General features: G+C 61.2%; 2 protein-coding genes across 3 annotated transcripts in view; one reads left to right on the top strand and one right to left on the bottom strand.

The window, feature by feature from the left end:
* Positions 1-686, bottom strand: part of ACOX3 (acyl-CoA oxidase 3, pristanoyl) — a 33,238-nt gene extending 32,552 nt beyond the window's left edge. The window contains exon 1 of one of the 2 annotated variants that reach the window (XM_070400092.1): positions 347-686. The gene's annotated coding sequence lies outside the window, so the exon portion shown is untranslated. Of the gene's footprint in view, positions 1-21 lie in introns of both variants that reach the window. The other variant, XM_070400082.1, reaches the window with a different exon arrangement.
* Positions 19-20,601, top strand: TRMT44 (tRNA methyltransferase 44 homolog). Its single transcript, XM_070400053.1, has 11 exons — positions 19-1,748; positions 4,268-4,382; positions 5,591-5,810; positions 7,991-8,059; positions 8,748-8,855; positions 10,644-10,715; positions 12,117-12,223; positions 13,111-13,294; positions 14,622-15,024; positions 17,039-17,155; positions 19,799-20,601. Exons 1-11 carry the CDS (start codon positions 1,130-1,132, stop codon positions 20,029-20,031), a joined length of 2,247 nt encoding a protein of 748 aa, XP_070256154.1. The 5' UTR covers positions 19-1,129; the 3' UTR covers positions 20,032-20,601.
* The last annotated feature ends 835 nt before the right edge of the window (positions 20,602-21,436 follow it).

Consider the following 21,436-nt stretch of genomic DNA (forward strand, 5'->3'; position numbering starts at 1 on the left):
GCGTCGGAGCACCCTGCTCACCGCGGCCGCCTGGGATGCACGCGCAGGAGCCGAACCTTTCCTGGACTCGCCCGGGTGCTCTTCCCACGGGGCCCCCTTCCCTGTTCTAGAACGTTGTCTGGAGTTAGGGTCTTTGCAGAAGAAGAGACAGAGAAACACAAGGAAAGGCCATGCGACCATGGAGGCAGACATCGGAGTTTTGTGGCCACAGCCAAGGAAAGCTTTTGATTGATGGCGACCACCAGAAGCAGAGAGGCAAGGAGCCCTAGGACTGGGAGAGAATAACTTGTTGTTATGGTAACTTATGGCCGCCCTAGAAAACTCGGAGCGCATGAGAGTCAACTACCCGATCGAAGGCTGGCAGGGCCCGCCGGGCGAGCCGGAGTGTCTGCGAGGTTCTGTCGCTCATGCATCTTATACTGAACTCCAGACCGGGGGTCCGCTCTTCTCTCTGACAAGTCACATGATTTGAGTTGGTTTTCACTCCTCTTTGCTTCCAGCAGAGACCCTCTCGGGAATGGCAACATCCCCACCGAAGGACTGATGTTCGAAAGAAGGACGAATCTCTGTGATGTTTTTCTTTCGTCACTGCGGGTGCGGACTGTGCGGGTGATGCTGACTTAAACGGGCAGCGCCCACCCTTCCCTGCTCCTCCTGGGGACACACCCGGGGCGGTGCTGGGGCGCAGGAACGCACCCCCGTAGCTCTCCCACACCAGAAAGCACACCGGAAGGAAAACGGAGAGGGACGAGCTTCCGTAAGAGGCGTAACCTTGAACATGCACACACTGGGTTTCTTGACTTAGACCTGTCATCCACGCAGGATGCGGGACGCGGGGCTGGTCCTACGATTTCCTACATGCACCGCCTCCAGGCCGCTCCGGCTCAGCTCCGACCGCGCTTCTCCGGGGCACCAACTCGCCTGGAGCGGATCCCGCGGAACAAAGCACAGCTCGGAACCCGCAGCGGATTCCTGCCCGGGAACCGAAGCAGGGGAGCGCCCTGGGTCCGCCCTCGCCCCGCCCTCTACGCCTCCCGGCGCCCCATTCCGGTGACGTCAACACGCACACGCCGCGCCGCCCGTACGTCATCGCCGCGCGCCGCCGCCAGGCTCGGGGCGCAGGCTGACCATGGCGGAGGTGGGCCGGGCCGCGGTGCGCGACCCCAGCGCGCTGCTCCCGGGCGGCTTCTGGGCGGCGGTGGCCGTGTGGCTGGAGAGGCCGCAGGTGGCCAACAAGCGGCTGTGCGGCGCCCGCCTGGAGGCCCGGCGGGGCGCTGCCCTGCCCGGGACCGAGGCCCGCGGCGCCCGGCCCAGCGCAGAGCCCGGGCGGGAGGAGCCGGCCGCGGCGGGATGCGGGTCCGAGGAGGGACCGGGACCCGGTCAGCGTTCCCCCGAGGGCGGCTCGAGCCCCCGGCCCGGCGCAGGCCCCGAGGAGCCCCAGGGAACCGAGGAGCTCCAGGACGGGGAGAGCGAGAGGGGAGCCGCGGCGGCAGCGCCTCTGCTCGCAGGGGCCCCCGGGCAGCCCGGGGAGGGCGCCGTCCCCGCCCCGGACCTGGATTCTCTCTGGGACGATTTCTCCCGGAGCCTCGCCGGCGACCACCGGGAGCTGCTGGCCTTCCTCGCAGGCCCAGGGCCCGGGCTGCAGGCGGAGGCTCAGCACGAGCTCGACGTGGCGCTCAGGACCGTCATCCCCAAGAGGAGCCGGCGCTGCCCGCTCGCGGCTCCGCGGAGAGAGATGGTGGCGCGGGGTAAGGGTGTCTCCGATGGCGGTTGGGGTCCAGACCAACCGGCCGGCGCTGACGGGGCCAGGACAGACTCCCATCAGTCACGCACTGACAGTGGGAGGCGGCCCAGGTGGCTCCAACTCCTGGATTTGTGCCTGGGCCGGGGGCGGGGGGGCTGATGCATGTGAAACACACGGGGGTTTGTTAACTGGTGCAGGTGGCAGTTAGGTTCCTAAGCCCCCCAACCCCCCCGCACCCCCCCCCCACACACACACACATACACACACACAGGCGGAGAGGCGGGGGTCGGCCCCTTCTTGAGGTGTGGGCTGGAAGATCGATTCTTTGTCGTCTTGCGATCCCTCAGGCAGGCACTTTAAAGGGGCCTGGGGTCGTCCTAGGGATGCAGCCCCGAGCTGCCGGAAGCCGCGCTAGCGTCTGTTGAGATGTCCATGGGCCAGCGTTGGGGCCGGTGGAGAAGGGCTCGAGGAGCCTGCTGAGCTGGGTGAAGAGGAGAATGGCTAGATACAGTTAGGTTGACACGCACTGGCTGAACCTCAGGTCGGTGGGAAGGCACATAAGGTGCCTGCAGGTCCACTTCCTGCCCTGTCCTAGCGAGGTGGCAGGTTTGTTATTGTTCCGTGCGGGGCGCGTAGAAATGTGTGTCCTTAGCGCAGAGGATGGGTTGTGGACTGGGGGCGTCTGGAAGGCTTGGGGGAGAAGGGCAAGGCGCAGCGGACGCGGACCTACAGGTGGGAGTGTAGCAGGTGAAGCGATGCAGGAAAGGCCGCTCCTGGAGGAGCTCGCTGAGCCGCCTCTGGCTCTGGCCCGCGGGTCGTGGGGCCCTGCTCACGCTTGGGATCTCTGGCGTCCCCTCTGCTGCACCGCTTCCGCCTCCAGCTGGAGAACCCGGGCCTCCGCCTTGAGGGCTCACCCGGCCAGATGGAGCCCACCTGTATCTCCCTCTCCTCCGTCTGTAGCCTGAACCACATCTGCCACGTCCCCTCTTTGCCATGTAACACATGTATGTAGTCACAGGTTCTGGGTGTTAGAGTGTAGACACCTTCAGGCCGTGGTTCTGTCTACACGCAGCAATACAGAGTGGCTGGTAGGTGCGTACCTCCCTCCCCCCCCAATACTGTGCCTCTGTGGCCCTAAGACTCCCAGGTGACCCCTCCTCCGGGACGCCCTCCCCAACCCTGCCTGGCTAGGCCAGAATAGGTCTTCCAGCTTTTATCAACTTTCACATTTCATCTCCATCCTCAGATTGGCTTCACTGAGGAGAGGCCGGGCTGAACTTCTTTCTCTTCGTGAGTGTGGACCCTGAGAAAGCAGACACCTACTAAGAAGGGCTCCTTGTAGCTAACGGGGCTCAAATTAAAACACAAAAACAAACCAACAAAAACAGATCCTAGCAGCCATTTATAGGAGGGACTGTATTCTGACCAGTCACGACAGTGCCTTTGGACCAATCATACTGTGGAGATTTGGAGTCTTCGTTTGTGTGGCGAGCCGGCACGGCCACGGCGTACTCAGCCCCACGTTGGCGCCTTATGTGCCGAGCCAGCTCAGCCAGGTTCGGTGAGCCTGAGGGGGCGGTGAAGGATGGAGAAAAGACAGACAAGAGAAGAAAGCTGGGTCTCGGTGGGACGCTGTCCTCTCTGATGGAGAGCTAGCGACAGCGCCACAGACTACAAGCCGTGTCTTTATTTTATAGCCAGATTCCATGAGGCAAAGCAAGGGCGTGGTCAAGATGTTTACAAAATTCTAGTGGGTTTCAATCCTACTCAACTACATGCACCTGAACTCTATCAAGCCGCATCACTCAGGCACGTGGGGCCACGTGTGCGGACCATAGGTTCAAGCTTACAACTACAGCTGTTGGCTATAATTGTGCTGGGAGGGCCCTGCCCTCCAAGCTGGGACCTGCACGTGGCAATGAGAGGACTGTTTCCTCTCAGTCCGAGGCTTGAACCTGTCCAAACACTGTAGCCGCTCCCCACACATTTGCATGAGGAAAGACCAATCGGACCAGGGGCAGAACTTCTGTCCAGATAAACCAGCTCCCGGTGGTATTGAAACCACTTTCCCCTTCCACGGGAGACGCTTCTCCCTGCCTGAGCAGAAAGGAAAGCCAGAGCAGCCTGAGGCAGCTGGGAGCGGAGCAGAGCGGTCTCGAGGGCAGGGCCTGGCCCAGGGCTGCCTCACCGCTGTGCTGGGTCACTACTGGGCGGTCTTGCACTGACCATTTTCCTCCTCCGTTGTACCCCAAAGTGGGGATTGCTGCGGTGGACTGGTGCCAAGGTCCCCCCACCATTGATTGCCATGCCGCTGGTGCTCCTGTCGACCTGGGGGGGTGAGGGCCGCTCCTGCTGGCACGGGTGGGCTCAAGGCCGCAGGGAGCAGGACAGGAGAGCCTGCCTGTCCTGGGCACCGTTGTCCGTGGCGGGGAGCCTGGCAGACAAAGCCCAACACCCGGCTCGTTACTATTGCGAATGCAGCGTCTGTTAAGGCCGCTCTCATCTCTATCGTTTCTTCCCCAGATGTCCTCAGGGCCACTGTCACATTTTTACCTTTGGAAGAAGATGACCAAGGCAGTTTGAAGGTTCAGATGAGCAACGTGTATCAGATTCAGCTCCACCGTGGCCGTGAAGAATGGTGAGAGCTAAATATTGGCTCCTCCTTCAGTGCTGCTCCAGGCAGCTGCGCGACCCGGGCCGGGGAAGAGCTAGCTGAGGGGCTCTCTCAGGGCTAGGGCTTGTGCGAATTGCCTTCTCCTGGCGTTTCCACACGCTTTTGTTCCAGCTGGTGCCTGGCCTGCGTGTGTGGTCACGGCCTGGTGGGAGTCTTGAGTCCCTGCGTCCCATGTAGCACTTAGTTTTAGCAATGAGTTGAAGTACACTCAGATCCCTTTGTTATTTTATTTCTTACAACTTGGTAATGGAGAGTGAGTATAAGTTTGTTTATTTCTTGCCAAGGCCTACGTGGTTTTAGATATAGTGGGTATTTAGTAAGCTTGTTAATGCCATGCCAGGAGCTGGGCAGAGCGCGACAGCCCAGGTGGGAGCCAGGACCTGGCCGTGTTCTGGTGCCGGAACACACCGTGGGCAGAGGGGCCTGGGAACTGCGCGGGCCTGCGAGTGTGCCTGTACGCTGCGCTGAGCCCGCGGCTCTCGGGCCAGCAGATCCCTGCTGAGCCAGCACACTCACGTGCGAGTTGCCCTGTGGGAGGTGTGAAGCGCAGCAGGGCCAGGCGCGTCCGTGGGCTGTGGAGCCTGTGGCCGGTGCTGCAGTCGCAGGGGGAGCGTGGTTCATGGCCTAGCCTCCGGCGGGCTGGTGAGGGTTTAACAGTGTTGGCAAGAGAAGTGGAACTCTTTCTGCTTAACACTTGGAGTGGGGGAAACGAGTTAAGTCGGCTCGCGTGAATTGCGCGTACTCCGCGGGAGCCGTCTTAACTCGGTTCATATAGATTTGCGGTGGAGTGCGGGAAACGTGTAAACTCGGGCCGATTGTAACTGCGTATTACCAAATATTTGTTTGTTTGCCGTTCACAAAGATACCTACCTGCGTATGCGAACCGTTTCATACCCATTGGGGTAATAGGTATCATAAAAATCCCTGATTTTGCGCGGGAAACCTAAATAATTGCCCGCGCCATCTTATATTTTGGCGGGAAATTCACCCGACACCGGAGTGTTAAGTGTGTTTTTCTCTGTCAGATGAACATTCTGTAGCGTGTTCCCGGTGGTTTTCTGTTTGGGTAAAATATTTGGTAACTTAGCTGTCTCCTCTCTCCTTTGTTAAACAGGTAACTTAAAAAGAACTGAAACCAGCTCTGCTTATTCGTGTTTCTCTTATTTTTAAAGGTTCATATCTGTTTTGATTTTCTGTCCAGAAAGATGGCAATCGGATGGGACTGTGTATCCCAAACCCGCCTGGCTTGGGCGCGAGCTGCCGGCCAGGCTGGCCCGGTGGTCTGTGGCGAGCGGGAGCAGTGGCTTCAAAAGCACCCTGTCCCTCCTCCCCATCCTCAAGTACAGCCACACCTACCAGGAGCTCAAAGACAAGTACAAGCACATGGTCCAGGTAATGCTGGGACATTGGCCCCATGCGCAGGTGGGACCGCTCCTGGGCGCGTTCCCGCTCCCCCAGGTGCAGACACTGTCAGGGCGCCCGCCTGACCTTGCGCAGCTATGCCCTGACGTGCTTAGGGCTGCAGACCACAGAAACGGCCGCAGCTGTATCGTGGAAAGCAATGTATTTACTTTTTGGCACATGACTAAGTTTTCCCCCAAGAAAACAAACGGGAAATACTAGTATTTAATTTTAAATAATTGAACATTAAATTAATTACTAAATCACCATAATTCTCTGGTTTGAACTTAAAGGTATTTTAAGAAAATATATGAAAGTTAAAGTACAAAAGTACATCCTTACAAAAAGGAGGTAACTTTTGTAACGTGTCCTTAACTTTCTAAGAAGTAGAAAGCAGGTAAGGACAAACACAGGTGTTCACATGGAGCTTAACACATTGCGTACCGCATAGAAATCTCTAAGACATACGCCAGGGACCGCACATTTTTGGGCAAACTGCATGTTATTTAAATCATCATAATGCACTTTAGGTGTTGTTTTTCAATAATTATAACATTTTTATTTACAAAAACAAACAATTAAAGTTCCTAGTACTTTTTTAACGTACGGTACTGCGTAAAACATTTTCCTCTATGAAGAGGGACCAAACAAAATTTACATAAGTATCTAGATTCGCTCCTTTTTCCATGGGCGTGAGAAACGAGAACACTCGTGAGCAGTCCTTAACAGATGGCCCGCGAAACACAGAAAACTCCTGAGCGGTACGAAAGGTGGTAAGAAGTACAGCACCATTAGCGGAGTTGAGCCCGCTTTTTACTCTTCCCCGTTCACATCTCCCTCCCTCCTTGAAGTAGCTGCGACCTGTCATTTCCGTGTGCCTTGTGCTGTCAGTCACCTGTCGCTGTGTGACACAGCACCCGGCCCAGGCTGGGCAGCACCCTTCCTGCTGAAACCTGTGCAGGGTCTGGAGCCCAGCCACGGAGTCCTGGGTTGTCATGTTAACTGCGAGTAAGTTACCTTCTCGGGGGCTTTCATGCTCTTCCGGTTTTATTTTTTTTTTATTTTTATTTTTTTTTAAATATATTTTATTGATTTTTTACAGAGAGGAAGGGAGAGAGATAGAGAGTTAGAAACATCGATGAGAGAGACATCGATCAGCTGCCTCCTGCACATCTCCCACTGGGGATGTGCCCGCAACCCAGGTACATGCCCTTGACCGGAATCGAACCTGGGACCTTTCAGTCTGCAGGCCGACGCTCTATTCACTGAGCCAAACCGGTTTCGGCCTCTTCCGGTTTTAGATGGTTCGTCCCGACCGTCCGGCCCACCCTGCTTTGACTGGAACAGAAATTGGGATGTTGAACATCAGCCATTGGCTTTTCATCTTCTGCCAGATGCCTGTTCTGCGCATTGTTGTTGTTGTTTTTTGTTTTGTTGTGTTTTTTTTTAGAGACAGAGAGAGGAAGGGAGAGGGAGAGAGAGGTAGAAACATTGATGATGAAAGAGAATCATCAGTTGGCTGCCTCCTGCACCCCCCTACTGGGGATTGAGCCAGCAATCTAGGCATGTGCCCTGACCGGGAATCGAACCCGTGACCTCTCAGTGCATGGGTTGGTGCTCCACCACTGAGCCACACTGGCCAGGCCGTTATGCACATTGTTCATGTTAATAATGGGACCCCTGCTTGCACATCCAGGGGTCATCCTGTCATTAAGCTTTATTCCTGCTTTACAGACAGGGAGGCGGGGGCAGAACAGCTAGGAGGGACAGTCAGTCCCTGCAGACCGAGGGAGCGCTGGTCCTGCCCCGGCTCCTTGGCTCCCCATCCACCTCGCTTCCTTGCTGCTCATCCTCATCTGGAGAAGGGCCAGGCTGCTAGCTGAGTGTCCTGAGGTGCCCAGTGCCTCCTCTAGTTATCTGGGTGCCTCGTCTTTACTGCGAAACCTGCCTGGGATGGCCTCGCTCTGGCGCGTCCTGTGCAGACACGGTTCTGGGTGTCTGTGCACAGATGTCTCACTGTCAGGGCCTGTGGATTTCTGCCTTGGGAACAAGTGTATGTTTTAAATGTTATTGCGTCCTGAGTCCAGTGTGACTTACGCCTTGTGGCTGTACTCAGTGTTGAGACATGGTGGAGGCGGGAGAATGACCTGTGTCCTCGGGGACTTTTTCAGGTGTGGCCTGAAGTGACTGATCCTGAGAAGTTCGTGTATGAAGACGTGGCTATTGCTGCCTACCTGCTGGTAAGGACGCACCTGACCAAGCGGACGCGGCGTGGGGGAGGGGCCCGCTTAGGGTGCTCACCTCTGGGCAAGGCTGGTTGCACACGAAACGTTCACTTTTACTAGTAACTTGCCCGAGGGTCGCAGCGGGTGCGCTGGGCAGCCTGCCTGGGACTCAAGCTGAGCAGCGCTTCCATGGTAACAGGTGCTAGTGGAACGCTGGGCGCCCGCTGAGGACGCGCCTTCCGCCCAGGCTCGGGTCCTGGCTGTGGGGCGTTCCTTACCGGCTTCTCCCCACCTGCGTGTGGATGTGCCCTGCCTCGCTGCTCTTGGTTTCTTACCTGTAAAATGTTTAAACTAGGCATCTTCCAGTTTCATCTCAACAGTAATTCTTAGTCTCTTTAGAAATGGCGTGGTTTTGTTTGATTATCGTTGTGCACAAAACTTGAAAGAACACAGAGAAAGCAGGAAGGAACTACTCTCAGGCTGCCCAGGGAAGACCCCTTTAATGTGGACTTGCTGGCAGGAGGGAGCCCTGCTGCACGCAGCGCCACCCGTGCCCGCCCACCCACACCTGCCCGCCTACGCAGAAGCCCAGATCCTCAGAGAGGCCTCCCGCCCGCTCTGAGAGCGCCAGTAGTCACGTGGGGCTGGTGTCTGAGCTTCCGGGTTAGAGTGAATTACACACAGACTTTGTGTTTTCTATTAGGTCCTATGGGAAGAAGAGCGAGCCGCACGGGGCATGACAGCGAAGCAGTCCTTTGTGGACCTGGGCTGCGGAAACGGCCTCCTGGCGCACATCCTGAGTGGGGCGGGGGTGAGGGGGCCTGGGCGCACATCCCGAGCGGGGCGGGGTAAGGGGGCCTGGGCGCACATCCCGAGCGGGGTGGGGTAAGGGGGCCTGGGCACACATCCCGAGCGGGGTGGGGTAAGGGGGCCTGGGCACACATCCCGAGCGGGGTGGGGTAAGGGGGCCTGGGCGCACATCCCGAGCGGGGTGGGGTAAGGGGGCCTGGGCGCACATCCCGAGCGGGGTGGGGTAAGGGGGCCTGGGCGCACATCCCGAGCGGGGTGGGGTAAGGGGGCCTGGGCGCACATCCCGAGCGGGGTGGGGTAAGGGGGCCTGGGCGCACATCCCGAGCGGGGTGGGGTAAGGGGGCCTGGGCGCACATCCCGAGCGGGGTGGGGTAAGGGGGCCTGGGCGCACATCCCGAGCGGGGCGGGGGTAAGGTGGGCCCGGGGCCTGGCGGCGCCTTTCCCAAAGTGTCCTCACGCCCAGCACAGGCTCGCTGAGTGCTTCTGCCGGTGCTACCGAGGCGAGCGGCCTGCCGTGGGCACGGGCTGGCGGCCATGGCGTGTTGCCGGGCAGGCTGTGCACAGGAAGGGCGGTGTCGGGGAGGTGCTCTGGGGGCGGGCGCGCCAGGAAACGTCAGGCTTCAGCGGCATGTGTGTTGCTGTTGGATGTTTCCTGCGGGAAGCCCACCGTTTCAAGGCCTCGGAGGGGCAAGGGCAGGGCTTCTGCCTCGAGAAGCTGGAGTCCAGCGCAGGACGGCCCGGGCACTACGCTGTGAGCCCGCAGGGCTCGCTGGCCGCCACTGCCTGGTCAGTGAGGTGCAGGCGGTGGCACTTAGCACTGGCCATGGCACCCACCCCACTCCCGCCACATCTCTGCCTGCCCGGCGAGTCCAGCGCGCTAGGACGGTCACCTGGTCCCCCGGCGCAGCCAGCTGGGCTCAGCAGCCTCACACTCAAGGGTCAGCTGGGATTGGAAGCCCAGTGCTGACCCCAAGGCTGACATCTGTTCGCCACAGCCTCTGCCTTGCGGGTCAGACATCTTTGTCCTCCCGGCGGGGCTGGGACGGGGCTCGCAGCATGTACTCCCTGAGCTGCTTAGAAGAGTAACCGATACTGTAAACAGGTCGCTGCTTGTTGGCCCGTTCGGCGGTGACCCGGAGGTGGTGGGTGGAGACGGGGCAGGGGTGTGAAATGCGGGTGCCTGTGAGGGCTCGAGTGTGGTCCCGGAGTGCAGTCGCTGTGTGCCCGGTGCCAAGCCACCAGGATGGGCTTGGGGCGGGGGTTGAGGGATGCGAGCTGGACCAGGAGCCAACTGCGGTCTGAACCCGACGGCCGAGGTGCCTCCCTTTCCAGGCCTGTCTCCTGTGCTCCAGCCAGGGCTGCTCCTTCACCCCATCCTGTCCCCTTGCTGAACCCACAGCTGCTCCTTCACCCCACTCCTGTCCCCTTGCTGAACCCACAGCTGCTCCTTCACCCCACTCCTGTCCCCTTGCTGAAACCCACAGCTGCTCCTTCACCCCACTCCTGTCCCCTTGCTGAACCCACAGCTGCTCCTTCACCCCACTCCTGTCCCCTTGCTGAACCCACAGAGCTGCTCCTTCACCCCACTCCTGTCCCCTTGCTGAAACCCACAGCAGGGGCCGCCGGTGCCTGGCAGGGGCGCGTCTACATTCTGAGAAACTGAGCTGTCGCATCCAGGTTTCACGCGGGTCCTTGTGCTTTCAGCTGACGGCCGTACTGCGGGATGTCACTCGTCCTTGCTCATCTGTTTTGGTGACAGAACTTAACCTGCGTTTTCTGACACTCTCAGCATCCAGGCAGAGGGGTTGATGTCCGAAGAAGGAAGATCTGGGACGTGTATGGGCCGCAGACGCGCTTAGAGGTACTGGCTTGTTCGTGCCCTGCCTCCCCGTGGCCGTCCCCTCGTCACGGCTGTTTGCTGAGTGTGTTTCTGTGTGCAGCCCAGTCGTGCCGCCCACCCGTTCACACCGACCCGATTCACCTGAGGTTTAGGAAAAGGTGAACGTTTGGATTTTTCAAAGCCTCTTGTGCAGCTGGAGAGGATGCTGGCCTCTGGGGCTGGAGGCGTGTCCCTGCGTGGGGCCTGCCATGGGGACCACATCTTCTGTGGTGCTGGGAGCTGCCAGGGGCAGAGGGCAGCTGGTGAGGGCTAGGCGAGGGCAGTGAAATGAACCTGGGCTGGGCTGGGCCCTGTGGAGCTGGCAGCCGCTTGCTCTCAGCCGTCTGGTAGCCGGGTCCAGCCCGTGACCGTGGGCTGAAGTTCCCAGGTCACTCCATCCTCCGCCAAGAGCTGCTGGTGCTGGTGCCCACGAGAGAGCACCGTCTCCTGAGGGCGGAGGGCGGCCCCGCAGCAGCGCCCCTAGCAGCTGAGTAGCACTCTGGTGTGTGGTGCTCGTACGACGATGACATTGCCTAGCGACACGTTGTTCAGGACGTTCCGTTATTATAACAAGAGTAGGGGGCAGTGTGGCAGCCAGGACCTCTCCCGGCGCTAGCTCCCTGCTTTGAATGAGGTCTCGGGCACATGGTTGCATTTGAGTTTTCTCTGCCTCCCTTTCTTGTAAAAGTCGAGGGTGGTGCTGCAGACATTGTCTCATGTGGAAGCTCTGCTCGTGTACAGGGTTGTGTTGCTTGTGTAGTCCCACATCCTAACAAATTGAAACGTTTTAAACTCGGGTCTGAAGGGGTCTGAGTAACACGGTTGAGTTCAAAATTCCCCGCGTCTGCAGGCCAAGGGCAGACTCCTGCCTGGGTGAGAGGGGCAGGCAGCAACAGGCCTTGGTCCAAGCCAGGACGGTCTGCTCAGCACAAAGGCTGGTGTTGAGAGCCCTTAAACCGTAAAAGCAACCTCTCAAGCTTAACTTCAGAAACGGCCAGGATGTCATCATGCCCGTCAGGGGGTAAGAGGGGGTACCAGCAGACGCAGGGGGCTCAGGGCATTGGCACGTGCAGCAGCTCACACGGCCCCCGTGGCGCCCTGTGTGTGTATGTGTGAAGAAGCGCATTTTCAATGGTCAAAAGGAGACTCGCCCGAGAAAAGCGTTGGTTTCTCTAGTGATGGCCCTGGAAGTTGCCAGTATTTCTTGCCCTTGGGGCCGACCGCAGGCAGGTCCGTGCAGTCCTCACTCCTGGTCCTGGTCTCACCTTCTACCCAGGAGCTCAGAGCGCTGAGCCCTGCCGGGCGGGGCGGTGCTTCTGGGGGGCCCGCCCGCCTCTGCCTCAGCTCTGCATTCACTGACCGGCCTCCGGGTCTTCCTTTCAGGAAGCTGCCATCACACCGAGTGACGAGACCCTCTTCCCTGACGCTGATTGGCTAATCGGGAACCACTCCGATGAGCTAACCCCGTGGATCCCTGTCATCGCGGCCAGGTGAGTGGAGAAGCGCAGTCGGCAGGCGCCTGGCTGGGCTGCTGGTGCCTGAACCTCACTGGGCAGCAGTAGCCCCAGTGCACGTGGCCCTTGAGCACTGACATGCAGCTGGTTCAGCTTGTTGAAATGAGATCATGAGAATTCCATCTAGTTTACTACTTGAAATATGGGGCCAGAGAAAACTCCGTTGCATACGTGGCTCACACGCTGTTCTGTTGGACAGTGACGATCAAAACATTCCTTCTATGATGTTTATATCCAGTGGTGAAAGATGTGCCATTTTTTCTGGAAGATTTTTTTGCTTTTTGCTTTTTTTTTAAGAGGCGGTTTTATCTTCAAAGGAAAACCTGTCGGTGCACAAACAGGTGGCAGCAGTCACCTCTGTCTCTCCAGCAGCGTCGTGCTGTCAGATGGCGCTCACCTGTGTCAGAGGAGACCTTTAGGCGCCGGTTCCTCCTGCCCGTTCTCCAGCAGCTTGTGAACCGTGCCAGCTCTCGGAGCCGCAGGGCACGGAGCCAGTCTTGCCCGTGCTGTGCCCGCCTCCCATCCCCGCTGCCTTGAGATCTTGGAGCCCTGCACTCGGTGCAGGTGTGGCTGGCAGAGCAGCTGGAGTGGGAAACCCTTGTGTGGAAGTCCACATGGCCTTCTGCTAAGGGTTTAATGAATGGCCACATGGCTTTCTGCTGAGGCTTCGGTAATGAATGTCCATGTGGCCTTCTGCTGAGGGCTCTGTAGTCAATGGCCACGTGACCTTCTGCTGAGGGCTCTGTAGTGAGTGGCCACGTGGCCCTCTGCCGAGGCTTCTCTAGTCAATGGCCATGTGGCTTTGGGCTGGGTTTTCTCTGATGAACCTGCTGAAGACTCTGGTGTCTGTGGGTGTTTTGAAGGTCCTCCTACCGCTGCCGTTTCTTCGTCCTCCCCTGCTGCTTCTTCGACTTCGTTGGAAGGTACCGCCGGCGGCAGAGTGAGAAGACGCAGTACCGGGAGTACCTGGATTTCATCCGGGAGGTGGGGTCGGCCTGCGGCTTCCACGTGGAGGAGGACTGCCTGCGGATCCCTTCCACCAAGCGCGTACGTCCAGCCCCTGGTGCCTGGCGGGCGGCGGTGGCGCTTTGGGGAGGGCTGAGGGCCAGGTTGGAGCCGTAAAGGACACCGGTGTTGGGAAGGAGGGTGTTCCCGAAGGCGCCGTGCCAAGCGCACACACGGTCATCGCTGGGGCTGTGGCGTCTCCACCTCCCTCCCCGGGGCAGGTGTCCGCGGGGCCTGTGCGGAGACCTCTTGGCCTGGGCAGTGTTGTCTGAGGCTCAACACACTCAGTTCTGAGTCCTGGATTCGCGAACGATTGGCTGAAGTTAAAGGCGTTTGAAAGCTCAGAACTGTTCAAGGTTTTCTTATTCAGAGCCTCACCTCTTCAGATTTACCTGCAATGTGATTGGCCAGGGCGCCCTCCTGTGACTGCCAGGCGGTCAGGACCATGTCTTGGAGGTGGCGCCCACCGGGTGGTGGGAGGGCCCCGCGGCTCCGGGTGCTCACTGCTCAGTCACCCGCATTTCCCGTAGGACTCGTCCTTCTCTCACTCGCCCCCTCGTCGGGCAGTCGGTGTCTTCTGAGGTTAGAGGTGCTGCAAACAGGTTTGGGTCGTGTGGGTGGGCACGAGGGTCCCACAGTTTGATGTTTTATTACTTGTTCCCCTGCATTTGTAGGCACCTCAGACTATTCCCTAATCTCTCAGCCTCGGTGCCTTGTGATGGTGGTTTGGGATCAGATGCAGGAGCGGATGCACTCAGCGGGCTGATCCTGCGCCAGGCGCCCATGCCCCACAGGGACGCTCCTGCCCGTGGCCACACGCTGCAGGTGGCGGAGCCGGGCACTGGAGGGGCTGCGATGCCTCACGTTCGCTCTCTCGCCTCGCCTGTCGCCTGGCTTGGTAGTTGGTGCCCAAGGAGGAAGCACAGACTCGGTGTTGGGCAGCGTCCCTGGACGGCCTGGCGCCAGGGGCTCTGAAGGGCAGGTGGCCTTGGTGGGCAGGCGCGAAGGAGGGAGGGAGGAGCCAGGTGGAGCATCCGCGCTGGACTGAGACCGATATAAAGACGGCTCCTCCTGTCGCTCCCCGAAAGCTCTTAGGGTGACCTTCAGGGACTGGGAGTGGAGGGGGGCTGACGTGGGCGCAGTGTCTCAGGTGGGTGCCCTTGAGCACAGTGACGCAGCTCTCGGTCAGCACGCAGACGTCTGTCTGTCCCGCGCAGATCTGAGCATGTGCGTCCTCCTGGGCTTCCGCTGCTGCTCACGGTCAGGGCGCGGGCCCTGTGGTGCGTGGAGGAGGCTTTCTCTCCCGATGGAGAGCGGCTGTTCTGTGACTTGCGCTCCCGAGCAGGAGGTGACTCCCCTTCTCGCGCAGGTGTGCCTCCTGGGGAGATCCAGGACCTACCCGAGCGCCGCAGAAGCCTCCGTGGACCAGCAGAGGACCCAGTACATCAGCCGCCGCAGGGGCTGCCCTGCAGGCCTCCCTGCCCCGGGGCCCGCCCCCGCCCTGCCCCGGGCTGAGGCTGGCAGTGTGGGCGTGGACTGCTGCCCCCGCAGTCCTCCCGACGGTCCCGGAGCCCTGGAGGCTGGGGCTGAGGGACGCTGGCTGCCCGGGTTTCACCCCCGAGACAGAGCTGAGCGCGTGAGGAACTGCACCGCCCTCCCCAGGGAGTTCGTGGACCAGGTGGTTTTGCAAGTGGCAAACCTGTTGTTGGGTGGAGAGCAGTTAAGCCCAGGAAGTCCTCGCCGCGGGAGTTCGCAGACCTGGAACCGAGGAGGTAACGCTCTGCGCGCCCAGCCACTGGCGGCATCGGGCAGCGACGCCCTCCTGTGTGTGGCTGGTGGGTGGTTTGTGTGAGACGGCGATGGCAGGCAGGCTGCGTGCACGCTCAGGCCTGGTTTCCTGGGGGTCCCGCTGGCAGACGGAGAGGCGGGCGGGCCGGTTGGGACACTGGGCCCTCACGGACCTTCCCCGACCGCCGGTCTGAGGCCTGTCCCAGCAGCACACGGTCACTGGTGCCGGCGGGACTCTGACGAGTGTGGTGGGTTTGTAATTCTCTGGGCGGGAGGGCGTGTGCCTGACTGTCCTCGCAGGAGGGTGCCCTGTCCAGCCAGTGGCTTCCGAGGGCGCGGGGCCCAAGTGTGAGCCCCGATCGTCTTCCTAAAGTTGTTCCGGGGGTCACAGGTCCCAGGCCTGCTGGGAAGGTTTCCCTGCTGCTCTTCTGCCCGCAGGCATCTTGGCCAGCCACCAGGGGGCGCTGTGGAGCTGACTGTCCACCAGCCAGAGTCCTGCCTGAGGTTTGGGGTCATGAGGAAATTGAGGACCCCTCAGCCTGTCAGGACGGCCCCCCCGGCTGGCCCCGCGGGCGGGACAGGCCCGGGAGGAGGGATCCTGGGTCCTCCACCCTCCTGCTCTCCCTCAGCCACGAAGGTTGTCACAGTCGAGTGTCTCCATCCTTTCACTCCCTCCCGTCTCGTGTCCTCGTGACGCAGCACCCCCCCCCACACCCCCTGTTGAGCATGTCCCCTCTCCAGAGTCACCGCCCCTCCTGGTATCTGATCAGGACCCCGGCAGCCCTCGCCAGCGTGGCCTGGTCCAGGTGGCTGTGTGGCTGCAGCAGCCCAGGGTGCCACGGGGTGTTCTGTGGGTACAGCCACCTCCTAGGGGTGCCCCACTGAGGGAGCCAGGGTAGAGGAAGGCAAGCTGGGTGGGCCCAGAGTCCCAGTGCACTGAAGACGGGAGTTGGACCTTCGTTCCAGGATGGCGCTTCCCTTGGGGGTCCTTCGGGAACCTGGGGGTGCCTCCTAGTGAGCAGGACGGGCTCTCTCCCAGCCCAGGAGGAGTGGGGCTCTAGTTATCACTCCTCAGCCCCTCCCCCCCCCCCGGAGATGTCTGGGAGCCGGGGAGCCATGCTCCCCAGGGCTGAGGCTTCAGCTCCCTGTCGGCTGGGGAACATGCTCCCGTGAGGGGGAGCGCTGGGATTGGACTGGACCCCAGCAGGGGAGGCCTGACCTTGGCCTCAGCCTCCAGCCCCCCAACAGGCGGCCTTGCTCTCCTGGTCACTGGGATTAGTGACCGCCCAGCCCATCCCAGGCCTGGGCCCTCCATGCCTGAGCTCTGTGACATGAGTGGTCTGTCCCCAGGACCTACCCGGTGCAGGCCTGGGGCTCCCCCTGCAGGCCTGGCTGAGGGGCACGTGGGAGCTGGGGCAGGACCCAGTGGGAGGGACGAGGGCGGCAGAGTGGAGCTGCGTGGCCGGGGCCTGGCTGCATGTGAGGGTCAGCGCGGGGAGCTCATGGGGTAGAGCCGGGAGGTGGGGGCTTTCCGGGCCAGTGTTCCATTCCCCCTGGGTTCCCGCATTCTCCGGGCGGGTGGAGGCCGATGAGAGGGAGGCTTCGCAGGTGTGGGTTATCGCCGCCACTGACCTTGTCGGGAGGCTCGGCTCCTGGGTTCAGCTGCAGGGCAGGGCCTGACGGGCAGCACAGGGTAGGCCTGGAGGACAGCACAGGGTGGGCCTGGCGGACAGCACAGGGTGGGCCTGGAGGACAGCACAGGGCAGGGCCTGGCAGACAGCACAGGGTGGGCCTGCGGGCAGCCGCCTCTGGCAGCACGGGGCGGCCCTGCCACTAGTTGGGCAGGGGTGTAGACTAAAGCATATTAAGTCTAAGCATCTGTGGTCCCTGCTGACATGCGTGAGGGGTTTGAGTTCACGGGAGGCTGGTTCTGTGCCCATGGGACAGGGACAGGGTGTGATGGCCCTTTCCTGTCGTTGGGGGACCCCTTTTCAATAGCGAGCCTTTCCCTGGCGGAGGTCGCGGGCCAGCTGGACCGGGAGACCCTGCGGAGGCTGAAGCGGGAGTGCGGCGGCCTGCAGACGCTGCTGCGGAACAACCACCAGGTGTTCGCAGGTGAGCAGCCGCGCCTCCCGCCCCTGCCAGGCTCACCCCGCTCCTCCCGCGTGGCTGTGGCCCTGCCACACGTCTCTGTGGGCTGTCTCCTCCCCAAAGCCACCTGCCCCGCCCGGTCCTGCCTCCTCCAGGCCCCAGGTCCCCAGGTGCTTCTGTCACACGTCCTCCTGCACTTGTCACACCCCCACCCCAGCGAGGCCATGAGCTCCCTGCAGGCAGGGCCGCCGGGCCCCACGGCTGTGGTGCTGCAGGAGGAGGCTGAGTGTCCCGGAGGGGGCACACCCACCTGACCCCTCCCCCCGGGGTCTGGCCCACGAGGCACCATCTCCGGGCGAGCTGTCCCGTGTGTGCTGTGCTGGAGGCTGCAGGCCAGGGTGAAGGCCTCTGTCCTGTGCCCAGGAGCTGGCGGAGGAGGCTGCCCCCTTCGGGCGGGTCCCACAGCAGGACAGGCGCCTCAGGCGGGGTCTGTGGGAAGGAGGTGACGGGGGCCTTTCCAGAGTGAGGGAGGCCGGGTTGGAGTTTGTCCACGGGTGCTGGCCCGTGCCAGGCCCAGCTGGGTGCACATGCTGGGCCCGAAGGTCTTGGTCTCACTGGGGCAGATGCTGCCCCTCGGGCTGGGAGGAGCCGGAGGAGGCCCCTGAGCTGGCCGTCCTGCCCCACTGAGCTGGCTCGGCTGCCTGGGATCGCTCTGCGTTTCGCAAGCTCAGTCCGGGAGGCTCGCTGCAGCCCCTCTCTGTGTCCCACGCGTTTTTCTGTTTGGTTTCATGAACAGCATCTTTTTTCCGTTAGAAGCACGCATGCGTCTGACTGCTGTCATGTGCAGTGTACGCGGGGGGCGCTTTTATTTTTGGAAACGCTTCTGAGTAGGAGGCCGGGGTGGAGTTGGAGCAGGCAGCCATGCGTCATGCGAGAGCTATGCCTGAGCCGGTCTGTGTGCGGGCTGCTGAGCTGTGCTCTCCATCACGTGTGCGGACGGAGGCGTCCGCCTCGGTGCCAGGTGCCAGGGCTGTGACACGGAGTGCCGTGCCAGCGTGAGGGTGGTGCCCACTCTATCCCTGAGCCCCCATGGCCGGTGCACATTGGTCAGCACGCAGTCAGGACGCTGTGGCGGGAACGTGGAGCCGGCCCTGGGGGCGGTCGGCATGTGGGGCTCAGTGCTGCGCTTGTGGCCTTGAAGGTGCCTGTGCAGCTCAGAGACGGGGACGTGCCGAGGCTCTAAGAGGGGCGGGCGGGACTGGCAGCCCAGGTCCAGACGGACCAGAGCCCGGGCTCCTGCGCACGGCACGTCCGGGAGCTGTCCGCAGGGCTCTCCCGAGGACCTTCAGCCCCACCCTCCGCGCTCGGGTTAAGGTAGTGTCTGGTCAGAAATGGCGGAGACGGCGCATAGCAACTTTTCTGTGCTAGTCAGGCTCGGGGCGCACACACGTGAGGGAGGAAACGTTCAGAAATGTCGGGGCCCGTCCTCGGAGTGGGGGGCAGTATGCTGGCATCCTGCCAGCCTCAGCTGCCCCCATCCCGCTCCCGCTGTCGTCAGCACCCTCTCCCCAGGCCTTGCAAGTCCTGGCTGGCCCTGGCCCCGAGGGTCCTCTTCACTGCCCTGCAGGCCTGACCTCTGCAGGCTGCTCCATGCCCGGCTTTGGCCCCTGTGGCCACCCCACATTTCTTGTGAGCCTGTCCAGGCCAGAGGGCTCCTCACCTTTATGAGGTGCACACCCTGGGGGTCTGGGAGCCTTGCCTCCACACACACCCAAGGGGCCCCGGCTCCCACGGGCGGGCATGTCATGTGCTGCACCGGGAGGTGTGCTGTGGACACGGTGACGTTTCCTTGACCGGAGCTTTCAGGGGAAGAAGGCCACGGTCAGAGTCCTGGGGAGGCCCGAGCGCCGGCCACAGGAGGCGCCCCTTGGCGGCGGGAGGGAGTCCCCTCTGCCTCCTTGCCTGGGCTCCCCGGTGGGCGTCTGTGCAGAGCGAAGTCGAGCTGGAACTCAGTGCAGGTCTCAGGGCCGAGGGCCAGGCTTTCTCAACAGCCCTGCACCTCCCAGCCAGTCGCTGGGTGCAGCTTCCGGGGGAACCGGGACTCACTTGGCTGCTTTGGCCTCGTTTCGCGTGGCGTTTCTGCTGAGCTCACGGCTCTTGGAGGAAACGGCCATGTGCAAGCTCCCGGGGTCTTGGCTGTGTGGGGTGGTAGGGCACCAGCTCAGGAGGTCCCCCTGGCGGCACAGGGCCCTCCCACCCGCTCCCATCTGCAGCCCCACCCCTGCTGACTGCTGGGAGCGGCACCCTCATTCACCTTGGGGGGCTCTGGCTGCGGAGCCCTGCGGCTGCCTTCTGCCCGCTGGGAAGGCCCGCCAGCTGCCGCGCTGGCTTTCTCCTTTCCATATGGACAGGTGAGCCTGGAGGACCCGGGCCCTGCACGCTACGGTGGTCACAACACTTACGCCATCACACCGGGCCTCAGCCTGGTCCCCTGCAGGCCCGTCCCCCATCCTGCCCCACCGTCCCTTCTCCCATCACCGCCTGAGATCTCAGCCCTTGTCTCGCTGGGCGCTGGCGGGCCGGGCTCTGAGGGAGCTCTGGGCTCAGGTGAGTTGAGGGACTTACTTGCCTGTTGACTTCCCGGCTGTGTCTCTGTTCAAACCGCAGTTCTGAACGGGCGAGTGCACTTTCGAGACTGGAGGGAAGAGAAGCTGCAGGAGGAGAAGCAACCGGAAGCCAAGCGCAGGCTGCTGTCCACGGCGTTCAAAACCCGGCTCTGCTGGTTCTTCTCACACCACCCCGATGGCTGTGCTCTGCCTGCAGACTGCTGCCCCTTCGCCCACGGGCCTGGGGAACTGCGGCCGCCCCCGGCCTCCAAGAGGAAGAAGCAGCTTCTGTGAGCCTCAGGCTCAGGCGGTCCTGCCCGCTCCTCTGCCCCCAGGGGACCTGCCCGCTCCTCTGCCCCCAGGGGACCTGCCCCTTCCTCGTGCTGTGGGCCCAGAGGACCTGCCCGCTCCTCTGCCCTGCAGTTCCAGGGCTGGCGGTGCTCAATCCACTTGCCTTCCGCCTGCCATCAGCGTTCCGGGGGCATCACACTCCAGGGACAGAAGCTGGAGAAGCTGAAGGCCCTCGGGCCCTACCTCCACCCAGGTCTGGGCTCGTGTTAAATGAGGGAGCTGACAGGCAGGCAGCGCCTGTTATCCGAGTGTGAGGGTCTCCAGCGTCTTGGGGGTCAGGAGACCGAGGAAGTGCTCAAGCCGGCTCTTCAGGCACCGCCCAGCCTGGGGTGCCCGTGTGTGGAGGCAGGGTCACCCGGAAGTGCCCGCTGCTCCCGGAGACCCCTGGGGACCAGCGGCCGGGGAGCCGCCCTCTCCTGCCCCGCCCCACGGCGTCTTACCAAGTACGGACACTTCTTTTGACTCCAGGGGAAAGTCCTCACGTGTTTCTATTAAATTATTTTTACAGTTTTACACACGAGTCGCACGGACACTCGTGGCCCTTGATTTTTCCGTGGCACGTAGTGCGCGTGTTCTCGGTTCGATCTGAGTAACGGGGATAAACTCCCTCCTCCCTCCAAGAGGCCCCAGCACCCCCTGATCCCCGCCCAAGGTCACGGCCAGCCCGGTGTCACATGCTGCCTGCTGCAGCGCAGCGCTGCCCACACGTGGGTGTGCTCGGCCGGATGGTTGCTCCCCTGCCGCCTGGCTGTGGCCCGTCCCCAGCACTCGCCGGCTCCGAGCCTGGGCTCCTGTGGAGGCGGGACCTTGTGCACTCCCTGCAGGTGGTGGTGAGGGGACTGAGCCAGGCACCATTTTTCTTAAGTGGCCATTCCATTGTCTTCTGGCCTCTGTTGTTTCTCTTTTTCTTAATGGACTTGAGAGAGAGAGAGAGACCGATACGGTGTCCACTTACTATGCACTCATGGTTGCTGCTTACATGTTCCCTGACCAGAGAGCGAACCCTCAGCCTTGGTGAATCCGGATTGCGCTCTAACCGACTGCGCTGCCGGCCAGGCCTGTAGCCCCCGCTGTTTCTGATGAGAAGTCAGCCCTGTATCAGCACGTGCGTTTCCTCTGGCTGATGTTAAAACCTTTTTTCATCTTTAGTTTAGTATTCGGCAGGTTTTCTGTTTTTATTTTTAAATATTTTATTTTTATTTTTGTAATATATTATTGACTTCAGAGAGGAAGAGGGAGATAGAAACATCAATGAGAGAGAATCACTGACCAGATGCCTCCCTCATGTCCCCCACTGGGGATTGAGCCCACAACCCAGGTATGTGCCCCTGACCGGAATCGAACCCGG

Source organism: Myotis yumanensis, unplaced genomic scaffold, assembly GCF_028538775.1.
Source record: "Myotis yumanensis isolate MYYU_CA2020_CCGP unplaced genomic scaffold, mMyoYum1.0.hap1 SCAF_1, whole genome shotgun sequence".
In the NCBI taxonomy this organism is placed as follows: Eukaryota; Metazoa; Chordata; class Mammalia; order Chiroptera; family Vespertilionidae; genus Myotis; species Myotis yumanensis.

Bases quoted from the DNA above. Each gene is read 5' to 3' on its own strand.
- TRMT44 (XM_070400053.1), top strand. From the start codon at position 1,130: ATGGCGGAGGTGGGCCGGGCCGCGGTGCGCGACCCCAGCGCGCTGCTC. The intron at 5,811-7,990 runs GTAATGCTGGGA...GGACTTTTTCAG, and splicing joins AGTACAAGCACATGGTCCAG to GTGTGGCCTGAAGTGACTGA. The intron at 15,025-17,038 runs GTAACGCTCTGC...CCTTTTCAATAG, and splicing joins GCAGACCTGGAACCGAGGAG to CGAGCCTTTCCCTGGCGGAG.